A 12,989-nucleotide genomic window follows, 5' to 3' on the forward strand; every position below is an offset into this window, starting at 1 on the left:
AAATCTTCTTCTTCATTGACAAAAAAGTACCATCTCCATATCTGGTTCATCGAGAGATAGGCTAGCATCTTCAAGAACTTCAACTGCTTCAAATGAGCCAAATACATCACCTCCAATATCTCACATCTTGTTCTCTTCTTCTTTATAATGAAGAGTATTTCTTAAAAGTAATCAAAGATTAGTATACACAAATACTAGATCTTCGGAACGTTGAGAATTAATATTATTTCTCCTCATGGAATGGATAAACAAATATGTACTCCAATTCCTCTCACAAAAAGATGATGAAGAAGGTTGTCCAAGAAGATTCAAAAGTAAGTTTTGGAGAAAAGGTATTGAAGCCCCATGAACTAACCAGCAATACTTGGGATCCAAAAGTCATCTATCTTGTAGTGAATCAAATGAACCAAATTTATCTAGTGCTCTCGAAAATCTTGCAAAATCTTGCACAGTCATCTTCCTTTCTTCGGTAGAAGAAAAATATCTTCTTAAGCACTTTTTCCTTTCCTCTGAGATTTTTACATCTTTATGTGGAGAAAAACGGCTTGGAACATTATTAAGCCAATCACCACAATAATACCTATGTAAACAAATAAATTTAATTTTTTTAATTGATAATAAATAAAACAAGTATAAAAGAATAAAAGCAAGCATAAATGGAATATATGTTATCTAAGCTTACCTTGCATTTAAAGAATGAACCATACAATGAAGTGGTGTACTACTTTTAGTCCATCTATCAATAAGAATATCATATACATCTTCATAAAAGATTGATCTCTCGTCTCTTTTCTTCCCTTCATGCCTATAAATACTTGTCTTCATTTTTTCAATTATTTCATCCCACATCTCATAAACCAAGTGAAGAGTAGGCTTATTCGTGTCCGTAATTCGAAGCATATCATATATAGGTTCTGTAAAAGAAAGGATATAATCAACCTTATCCCACCAAAAGTCATCCAAATATTTTTCCTTCACGGAAAAGGCTTTGGAAACGACTTTTTCTCTATAAGTAGATCATTCGTCAGTAATAACTATATTTTGGAGAGCCCATTTAATGAGCTTAAGTCTTTTTAACATCACAATCATAGAAGTAAATCAAGTATCTGCAACGACAAGTAATTTTAAAGGCACAAAAGAATTAAATATTGCCAACCTCATAGAGTGATTCATTATGAAGTTTCTTATAAAGATAACATCATCACCAACATTATTCATCCAACACAAAACATCATATGCAACCTCATTCTTTTCGGTGTTTTTTGCAGTACATATATTTTTAAGAGAAAGATTAAGAGTATGTACCATAGAAGATGTCCAAAAGATATGAGGATGTTGTGTCTCTAGTAATGATCCCGCAGCTTTCCAAACCGGTGCATTATCGGTTCTCACTTGAATAACATTTTGTGCCCCAACCTCACTTATGGCATCTCTAATTAAAATTGTCACATAATACTTATTCTTTTACTCCTTTTCACAATTGACGACTTTCAAGAAAACAGCTCCACCTTCAAAAATAGTTATAAAGTTAATCAATGGTCGTCTTTGTTCATCCGTCCATCCATCACATACAAGACTAATACAATTTTCCCTCTACATTCCCTTTATAGGTTGTAACAACCTCTCTATATTTGCTCGTTCTTTTTGCAATAATGTAGTCCTTAAAGCATTACACCCCGGAGGTATGTAATTCAGAATTGAATTCTTACTAGCTAAGGTGAATGCATTCACATAATGAGGGTTCATAGCTAGATGAAAAGGCAATTCACCTGACTAAAACATTCGAGCAATTTCACTATCTAAATTCTCTCGAGTAATAAGGTTTAATGATTGTTCTAAAGAGCCTTTTCTTCTATTAGAACCTAAACTATGCCCTTGAAGTGAGGTTGTGTTTGGCCCAAAAGAAGATGCTAGTGCTTGAAAACTAGGTGGCAATGGGACTATTTTTTGTTGCAACTTGAGTTTCGGATCTTCAACTATTTTTTTTTGCGTTTCAGCAAGATGTTATAGTGTTACTTGAGGACAAACTCAAATTTCTTGCCCATTTAGTTTTAATAAATGTACTTTAACTTATCCAAAAAAAATGTAATCCATTCAAAGCATAACCAAAATAAAATATTGAACTTACCTTCAATAGCTTCAAACTTCCATACTCGTTGAAAGTAGGAAAATGGAAAAAAGAGTGATGAGTGTTTAAAATATTTTTTAAAATGTGAAAAATAGAAACGTCTAAAGCAGAAAAGTAAGTATAAAGCTCAAAAGCTTCTCAAATAAGCTAATTTCTTTTTTAGTTTTTATTTTACTATTTTGATAGACTATTTAATGTTTTAACTTTTAAGTCTTTCCAACGTTTACATAGGCTAATAGTAAAACTCAGCGTTTCATTAATAGGAAACCTTAAACTTCACATTTTTTTCATTACATCATCTTCTTACTGTCGTTGACTTTTCATCTGCTACCTTTGAAAGCCAAAAATTTAGTCGCCATCTATTAGCCACTGTCTACTATTCCTGTGTCTGTCATGTGTTCGTTTTTAAACACTTGTTTCGAGACTATGTCTGATCTCTTCTTTTTTATAACGTATTTCGGTGTGTCTCGTACGTATTTAGGAGTGTCCAACAAGTGTCTATGTCGGACACACATACGATACTAATATGATGAGGGATGAGCCACGTCTGTGCTTCCTAGCTTCCATCCAAATGTAACAGCAAAAAACAAAATCATCTGGATTGTCATAGGCTTCCCAACCAAACTAAATGTTTTATTAAAGCCAATCCTCGTTTCTTGTAGATACATTTTTACAACTAGACATCTTTTGTAATGAGCTACTGGTATATCAACATGCCTTTTAACTTTAAAAATCCACTTACATCCCATGGCCCTTCTTTTAGGAGGTCACAGTACAAGCTCCCATGTCTGATTTTTCATGAGTACCTACTAGTTTCGTTGAGCAGCATTCATCCATTCTGGGCTTAAAAATGCTTCATCAATTCACAATGGCTCACGATCAACCAACTCAACAACATAAATATTTGGTTTAAAAATCCCACGTTTCGATCTCGTTTATATGGGATGTAAGTTGACAGATGCAAGAACAAGAGAAACCAAAAATATAAATACCATAAGAGGAAGTAAATCCTCATGCGAACCAAGTGAAGTACCATTATCCTGATCTATAACCATATTATTGGGATCTAACTTTGCACGAGAAATGAACTTGTTAGAAGACATCCGGATTTGATCAACAGGTGTTGCCACATCAACATAAACACCTCCACCATAACCAGACAAACACCCCACAACACTTTTATCTAAACTATCTGATGATTGAACGGAGACTTATTGAGATAATATTGTAACACCTGGCCTTTGATGCTCCATCAATGAGGTGTCTTTGTTACATAACAACCATGTCTTGTCAAATAGATAACAATCTTCATCAAAAACTACATGTAGAGATGCAAAAATTCTGCCATTCTTATCATGACATTTGTAACCCTTATGAATAGGACTAAACCCAAGATGAATACAAGGTTGACAACAAAATTATAACTTATGCTTACTGTAAGGCCGCAGGTACGGATAATAGCAACAACCAAAAACCTTAAGCTGAATGTAATCCAATGTTAAACAATATAGCTTCTCATAAGCAGACTTGCCTTGAAGAACTGGTGTTGGAAGCCTATTTATTACATAAGCAGCATGCAAGAGTGCATGGCTCCATAAATGCATAGGCAAAGAGGCTTGTGCAAGCAGTGTGAGACCCGTCTCTCCCAAATGCATGTGTTTTCTCTCGGCAATACCATTCTATTTAGACGTATGTAGGCAAATGAGCTGGTGTTGTATACCTAGCTAAAAAAGCACTTTAGTCAATGTTTTGTACTATCCACCCTAGTCACTTTGAAACTTTTTAATCTTGTAACCAAATTGAACTTGAGCTTTTGTCACCACCTCAGCTTTTGTCTTCAACAGATAAATCTATATAAAACGACTATATGCATCAACAAAATAAAGATAATAAAGATAGCCCTCTAATTGTAACAAAGTCGACCCTCATAGATAAAAAAGAACGAGCTCAAAAGGGAACAAGTACATGATTTAAGAAAATGGGAAAAACCAGCTTATGAGACTTCCCAGACTAACACGATGCACAGACCTTTGACAAAGCATATTTATGTAATGCAACATTACAACTTTTAAGTACTTGAGTAAGTGTTCTATTACATGGATGACCTAGCCTTTTGTGCCACAAGTCAAAACCAAGAATGTCAATCATAATCGAACGCACGAGTGATCGTCCAAGTTGAGGACCAGTCGAACTTGAAAAACCTCCACGATGTGCTAACGGAGCAAAACAATACAATCATTTATGAACATGTCCCACAAACAAAACCATCCTTATTTTGATGTCCTTCACAAAACAATGATAGAGATGAAATTTAAAATATAGTTGGTTATCCTTTGCAAACTGAGCTACATAAATCAAATTTTTGCATACATTTGGAATATGTAAAACATGTTTGAGATGCAACAGTCTATTACTAGTGACAATCGATGATGTCCTTACATGAGTTATACGAATAGGAACCCTAATACCCATCAAGAGTTTACTTATACTTGTATATTTAGTAACATGGTTCATAGCTCCGGAGTCAAGATACCATATATGCTTATCACTGCTAGTTGAAGGCATCGAAACATTACCCCTTGAGTGGTTGCTACCTCCTCGAGAGCTAGGACATACATTACAGCAATAATGTGCTTCACAACTAGTTATGGTTTGTCTTGGAGCAAAAAGTTGATGATGATTCACTATCATTGAATGATCTTCATTAGAAACACTTGTAAAACTTTCATCAAAATGATAATAACACTTTTGGACAATGTGTCCAACTTTACCACACAATTGGCATTGGGGTTGATTGTTCAAAAAATGATCTCCACGACCTCTACCTTGATGGAATCCTCTATTACGTTGAAAGCCACCTCTATATGCATGTTTGTTCCCTTGATAGCCACTATTATAATCAAAACCCTTTGTCTGATCACCTTCATAATGATCTTGTTTACTAGCTACGTTAGCTTGTACGGGAACACTATTCAAGAACTCAAGTTGCCAAGCTTTACAATTAAGAAGCATCTCAGTGAACAGATCAAACGACACACCAATAGGTGAAGTTACTACCTGTATTAACTCATACTCAACTACAACCCTGCAATAATAATGCTAACCATTTCTTGATCTAAAATCAAACAACTCGATGCAACCAACATATCCCATATGGACTTGATCTAAGACAAATATTCTTTAACAGATAAATGACCTTTTTTCTGTTAATACAATGCATGTCGCATACTAGAGAGTTTTACAATGGACTTAGTTGCAACCTTCTTTTCAATAGTTGCCCACACATCATAGCTAGTACGAGCACTAGTAAGATAGACTAGAATTTCATCACTAATAGTTGAAAGCAACCAACAAGCCAATAGTTGATCTTGCTACATATGTAAAACATAATAAGAAATTTTTACTAATATTTTATCTTTATCCATAACAAATTATGTTGGTACACTAACAGTACCCAAAACAAACCTATACACATTGTATCCTTCAAGAATCAACATAATTTGGTGCTTCTATAAATGAAAATTATGCTCGCCAAGCTTTACTATATTGTGTTTAGGAAACTGCTGAAAACGTCTACCAACAACAGAAGTGACTGGACTTGAATCTTGACAAGGAAGATTTATATGTTCACCACCAACATTGGAGTGACATTCTTCAACCACCTCAAGCGCCATGATAATCAACAACCTTGTAAAAAAAATCAGCAACAAAACCTTGAACAACTCTGATACCATGAAGAGAAATATCACAAAAGTTCTATTAAACCATCATGAAAATAAAAGAAACCATGCACACGTATTTAAACAACTTTGCTAGCTGTTATTAACCCACTAACTACTTCTTAACAAACTAATTACTAACTACCTAACTGTTAGAGTTAGGTTGACTATTCATTAATAATATTTGAGGTTATTTAACTTTAAAAAGTTACAAAATGGTATTCAACTATTCAAAAGTTTTCTTTTAAGTCACTAGACTGTTAAAATCGTTGTTGTCTGGCCTTCTTTGTTCGTATCGCCTACACCAATAAAAAGCTTTTCTTCCGTTTCTCTTCTACAATTCAGTTCTTTTTTGTTAAACAATTTTGAATGTAATGAATTTGCGACAAAAAATCCAAGCAATTTTCTTCTTTGATCTCTGATATTGACCATCAAATTGACTTATATCTAAGATATGTTCTTCTACTCATCAATGGGTATTGATCAACTATATCGATTTTTAAATTGTCGCTTTAAGCTTGCTAGCCTAACTTTTTAAATCAAAACTTAACAACCCAATGATTTAAATAAAAAGTTTTGAATAATTCAGTAACTTAAATGAGAACTTTCAAATGATTTAGTGACTATTTTGTATCTTTTTAAAGTTGGCCAAAACATAAATTTACTAAAAGAAAATATAAAAAGATATGATGTGCCAAATAGTGAATTCTGAAGTGGGAGTGTGGAACACAATGATTGATACGTGGACGGTTCCCATGAAATTCCCTAAAGCCATCACTCAAAACGTGTCGAGATATTCTTTAATCTTACAGCGTAAGCGCTTTGAAACAACTTTAACTAATACATTTATGATTTGTTGGATTTTAGATAAAATATGATTTAAGGCATACGTAAAGGGTAAATTATATTGAGACGATTGACACACTTATGTTGAATGTACTCTCAATTATAGAATTATTTGTTAAAAAAAATTATATAAACAAATTAATTCTTGATCGAAACCCTAATATTAAATATTTAAATTTTAAAGTGTACTTAAATTTTATTTAAAATTATATTATAATCACTCAACTTTTAAAACTAACTTAATAGCCATTAATGTTATTAAATTGTTATAATTTTAGTCATTCATCTATTATATCCGGTTAAATGATAATGTAGTATGTTAATAACCAAAATGATCCTTGAATAATAAATAAAATATTGTTTTGATATTTTAAATGTTTTTATTAATAATTCTTAAAAGTTTTTAAATTTTTATTATGAAAAGAATGACATTAAAAATGTTTATATAATTGATTTTTATTTATCATATAAAGTTAATATTAAAAATAGTTTATATTTAAATCAGATGCTTTAGCAATTATCAATCATTGTTTTCCAAAGTATAAGAACAAAAAGAGAAAAAACATCAAACATACTTTGCACATGTTTCATTCATTTATTTTTTAATAAATTTACTTTTTCCTTCCAGGAAAGTGAAAAGGTAGAATCAACCAGAACCAAAGGGAAAACCACTTCTAAATACTATATTTGTCGGTAAAATGAGTGAAAATGTCATTTAAAAAAAATAGTGATTTAATTTCATTTTTCTATATTATTTCATAAAAATGTTTTCTGAAAAATACTTTACAATCTAATTTTTGATCTGTTAGTTAAATGCTTGCATTTTCTATTTTCGAGTCCCAAGTTAAAATCCTCCTATGTTTTTTTAGTTGTTTTTCTTTAATGAATGTTGTTTCAATTTTTTAATTTTTAACTATCTTTTAACTTAATAAACAAGTTATTTTAAAATCTTAATTAACAAACATGTTTTTAAGTTTTTATTTATTTTTAATTATAACTTCGGATAAAATAATAAATGAAAATAATTATACATATATATCATTGTATTAAATATATTTTACTTTTTAAAAACATCAACTAATTTTTTATATTTACTTTATATATAATTTTATATGTCAAATATTTATTTTTCTCACGTACATTGTGAGTATAATAAATTCTAATATTATAAAACAATTACTTCACCTGCATGGTGGGTACTGGGTATGGTAAATCTAATATATAAAATCAACTAATCATTTCAAATATAATTAGTTTTAGTAAATATAATTTTTATATGTGAAAAATTTATTTTTCCATCCATATCATGGGTGTAACAAATTTTAGTATTATATATTTTTGTACGTGTATTTTAAATTGTTGTTTAAAATATTTTACATATAAAACAATGATATTTAAAATAATTATTTTTATAATATTAGAATTTACTATACCTACTATGTAGGTGAAAATATATTGATATTTCTAATAATTATTTGAAATATTTCACATATAAAATAATGATATTTGAAACAATTTTTGAAATATTATATATATAAATAATAGTGATATTTGAAATAATTATTTGATATTTTAATGTTAGAATCTACAATACTTTCAAAGTAGGTGAAAAAATATCACATAAAAATTAAGTTTACTAAAAATAATGATATTTGAAATGATTAATTTATTTTTATATTAGAATTTATTATACCCACAATGTTTGTGAAAAATAAATATTTGACATAAAAATTACATGTAAAGAAAAATATATCAAAAATTAGTTGATGTTTTTAGAAAATAAAATATATTTAACATAATAATATATATAATTATTTTCATTGTATAATTACATATTTATTATTGTCTATATAGATAAAGAAGTTATCAATTTAAAAAATAAAATAAAAAACATGTTTGTTAATTAAAAATATTAATTAATTTTTTTAGATGCAACCAAATAAACATGAGAGGGGATTCAAACTTGGGATCCGGAGTTAGAAAATGCAAGCATTTAACCTCAAATGAAAGTAATTTTTTGAAGTGTTTTTTTTTTTTCATGCTAGTTTCTGACTTAAAAACGATTTATTTTTCTAAATAATGTAAAAAAAAAACAGCATTTTTTACTAAATTTGCGGGATTTGTTTGGAGAACCTTTGGGGAGAGTGGAAATATGGAGTCGTGTTGATTGTGATGACCACATAATTGAAGTAAATATTAGGTAAAATAAAAAGAAAACATTATAAGAACTGAAGTAGAGTTGATGTAGTTACTTTTGACTATATGTTTCAAAGGCAACAGCCTTCCATAAAAGTTGGCCGGTGCTAATTGCTCACCAAAAACTCAATTTGTGACTTAGCGCCCACCCGACCCGGTGATCCAAGGGTGAAGACGGAAAGAGGGCCCACAACTGCATTAAGAAAAAACCCACTTGGCTAAGAAATCAAAACCAAACTGCCTTTCTGACACATCAATTAAAGAAACACAAAGGCCCTTTCTTTTGATGATTCCAAGAATAAAACATCCAAACCCAGCCACCGTTGTACTTTCGACACGTGCCTCACTTGACAACCCCAAATATTCCCACTTCCCTCTCTCGCACGTGCCACTCCTCCACCATTCATTCCCAAATTAACAAAAGAAAGAAGCCAATTCATTATACAACACACAGTAAAATCTACTTATATATTTCATTCAATTTATAGTATAAACATCACCTTTTTCTCATCATCTTCTTCCTATAACAAAGGACTACAGTGCATTCCAATATCACATGATGGCTTCACTACTCCTAATGCCCTATTTACATCTTTCATTGGACATTACTATTTGACAAAAACTTGTGTATAATCAATCCCATTCTAAGAACGACCCCCACCCTATTAATAATAAAACTAGAAACAGAGAGTAGCATTCAAGTACATGAAACATTTGGGGGCTTATTTTTCCACATCTTAGCTTTTGGTGCTTCTATAATCTATATACACAACAGTAGAGAAAGGCAGGGTGAGTGTGATAAATGCCGGCACTTTTCGCGGAAAAGAGGTTGCACATTCTCACACGTTGCCTTTTGTATCTGTGGGGTAACATAGTAGGGTAAATATATATCTTTTGTATATGGGCTATGGTTAATATTCTATGATTAGACCTCCCATTGGGGATCGATGGGGAATCCCTTTTCTTCGTTTCGCAGTTCGGGAATTCACTGAAGTTGGAGGCGGTGTCGAAGGACTAAAGCTTCGCATTTTGTTGTTGTTGTTCATAAGCTTTCCATGGCTACTGCTGCTGCTGTATGAATCCTCAGAATCTGAGGCCATGGCCAAGTGTCTCTTCTTCTTCTGGAAATTCTTGGATGTGCCAACAATCTGAAATTTCATACAAGTCAAACAAATTTTAATTAGTTATCATTTCAAACATAAATGTGCAAAAGGTATAGCTGACCAAAAACACATTTTGCTTGGAAAAAAGAAAAGAAGAGTCATAAATTCACCAAAAAGAAATTAAGCTAATTTTGACCATTTAGGTTTTGATTGGAAAAAAACCCAAGTGTTTTTTTTTTTTTTTCAGCTACCAAACAGCACCGCTGACTACCAAGAAAACTAATTTTATAACAACAAATAAATGAAGAAATGATATATACCTTGCAACCAAGAGAGCAGAAGCGAAATGAGTCGACAAGGCTACGGTCACAGACCTCACAGGTATTGGTGACACCTTTTCCAGGCCTTGGCTGAGGCCTCTCATTGATGAAAACAACCTTAGCACTGTTGATAACATAAGTCTGGATTCCAGATATGTCCAGGTATTTCTGTATCTCAGATACCCTTATCACATCATGGTATGAAGACCTCCTAATCTGTCCAAAACATAGCAATTTCACATTAGTAACTCCAAATTAAAATTTGGGGGGTTGGTAATGAATGACCACTAACAGACAATCCCGCGAGAATTTCGTGAGTTTTATCTGTCAAGCAATGCAAAATCAGATAACACTTGTTTCACAATAAAAACATTTGGCTTTGCTGTTACAAACGGAGGACAAAACTGGGGAATTTCCTGGAGTTGCTGCCAAAGCTTCTTCTTCTTCTTTTTACACAAAAACAGAGAAATGGCCTTGGAAATTAAGTCAATGCCTACTTGGATGTAGAGAAAATGTCTAAAATAGAAGAGAGAGAGAGAGAGAGAGAGAGGAGAATATGGCGGCGTGTAAAAGTACAAACACCTGGCCTGGAATAAGATTAAAGCTTTAACCTTTTCAGTACATTTTAGAAAAACAGAACAAAAAACAAGTCGATCAAGTGATACGATTTAGATTAAAATTGAAAACAAACTCAATCGAGAAAGGACAAAGAACTAAATCCCAGAATTGGAAACCTGAATGACAGAAAAGGGGACTGAAACGATAGGATTCCCCTTGTATCCCATTAAAGGAATTTACACAAATTTCAAAAAAAAATTAAAAAGAGGTAAAACAGTTAGTGTCAAAAACGAAAGAAAAAAAAAACAAACCAAGATGAAGACGATTGAATAGCAAAAGAGGAAATGCAAAAAAGAAGGGAAAAATGACCCAACCTGAATGTAACGATGATCCTTGTGATAAGCTAAGCAGAAAGAACAGAGAGCGCCGTTCATGCAATCTAAGCAGTACATATTGCATTCGCTCTTGTGAGAATCAGCATGAAGCTTGCATTGAACAAAGAAATGCTCTCTTAACAAAGGTTTCAGCCATGGAGGCCACCTGTTGTCTTCTTCATCAGGCCCACCAGCTCCCTGTCAAAACCAACATTTCATTAACACACATTTCAAATGAATACCCAGATCAAGAATCCAACATAAAAAGAAAGAAGAGAAAAAAGAGATGGATTTTTTGAGAATGGAGATACCATGATTCTTCTGTTCTTGGGCTTGATTTCACGGACAGTGGGTTCTTGATTATCGATCGCCAGCTTGAAGTAATTGAAAGAAAACAACAGGGGAAAACTCAAAGGGTAACGAGTCTGTTTTAACGTTTCAGTGAGAAGCAGAGGAGGCAAAACAGAGAGAGCGAGAGCGAGAAATAAAACATAGAAAAAGGGGAGGGAGGGTGGTTCTTATCTAAGCGAAGTCCACATCCGAACCTAAATCCGAAGCTAAGGTCTCGATGAGAGATGCGTTGGGTGCACGGAACCTACCTCCTCCTTTCCTTTTTATTTCCATTTCGTTTTCACTCGCACTCTCTCTTTTATCAATTTTTAAAAAAAACCCCATTAATTTTAGCTTCTTTTTTTTTAAAGAAATACATATTTTTGTATTTTCATAATATATAATTTTTTAAAGAAATTTGTAATAAAAGAATAAGTCTTTTCTCTATTTATAATTTCATACATTCTTATAAATTGCAAAATAATTGAGATATTTATAAATACTAGTTAAGGTGTGATTTATATATCCAACAAAAAGAGCTGTTATTTACAAATATATATAATTAATACATTAAATGAATAAATTGTTGATGAATGCTTTTATAAGTACAGCTACTACCAATATTTTATATCAAAATCTTATTAAACATATTCAACTTTAAATAAAAATATTTTTAAATGAATTGTTTTTAAAATACATTCTAAAAAATTATTTAAATCTACTACCAAAAAAACAGAAATTAAAGAAGAATTTTAAACTTCAAAAGTTTATAAACCTTTTAAATATGATATTAAACAATATTTTAAAACTAATTCATAACATTTATTTAAACATTAAGACAGTCAAAATTTTAAAATAAATGTATTTTTTTTAAAGAAAATTTTAAAACTACTTATTGCCTCAACATTGTTAGTGAGATAATTAGTTTGAATATAAATTTGTGACATTATGTTTGTTTTTATACCATTGCTCATAGCTCCTCCCCAACTCTTAAACTCTTAAATAGGAGGATAATGCGTTGTCCTCCTACACTGACAATAAGATCGATGCCAATCGAATTAAGACTCAATCAATATATTTTGATATTTTTTAGATCGAAGTAAGATGATTTTTATTTTTATTTTTTGTTGTTAACATGTGAAAGTGATACTCATTTTTCTCATCTTTAATGATTTTGGTCCAACTTTATATTCAACAATAACTAAAATTACAAGAAAGAGAGAAGAGAAAAACTCACAGATCAATTCTGCAAACTACCAGGAAATTCATTTTCTCTCGAGGTAACCACCTTCTTTACTTTTACTCTCTTTTTAGTTTTTGATTTCCCCCCAGTTTTTCTATTCCCCACTCAAAATACAATCGCATAATGATGCGTCTTTTTTTCGATATTGTATATAAACAAGACTTCTATACAC

The 12,989-nt window shown here is 31.5% G+C and overlaps 1 protein-coding gene across 1 annotated transcript; it reads right to left on the reverse strand.

Annotated features, from left to right (window-relative positions):
• Positions 1 to 9,328: 9,328 nt before the first annotated feature.
• LOC105793387 (uncharacterized) lies at positions 9,329 to 11,868 on the reverse strand. The gene is made up of 5 exons (XM_012622298.2): positions 11,844 to 11,868; positions 11,556 to 11,761; positions 11,245 to 11,442; positions 10,313 to 10,528; positions 9,329 to 10,037 (listed from the first exon to the last, which is right to left on the reverse strand). Exons 1-5 carry the CDS (start codon positions 11,866 to 11,868, stop codon positions 9,801 to 9,803), a joined length of 882 nt encoding a protein of 293 aa, XP_012477752.1. The 3' UTR covers positions 9,329 to 9,800.
• Between the last annotated feature and the right edge of the window lie 1,121 nt (positions 11,869 to 12,989).

The sequence above is a fragment of the Gossypium raimondii genome, chromosome 8 (assembly GCF_025698545.1).
Source record: "Gossypium raimondii isolate GPD5lz chromosome 8, ASM2569854v1, whole genome shotgun sequence".
In the NCBI taxonomy this organism is placed as follows: Eukaryota; Viridiplantae; Streptophyta; class Magnoliopsida; order Malvales; family Malvaceae; genus Gossypium; species Gossypium raimondii.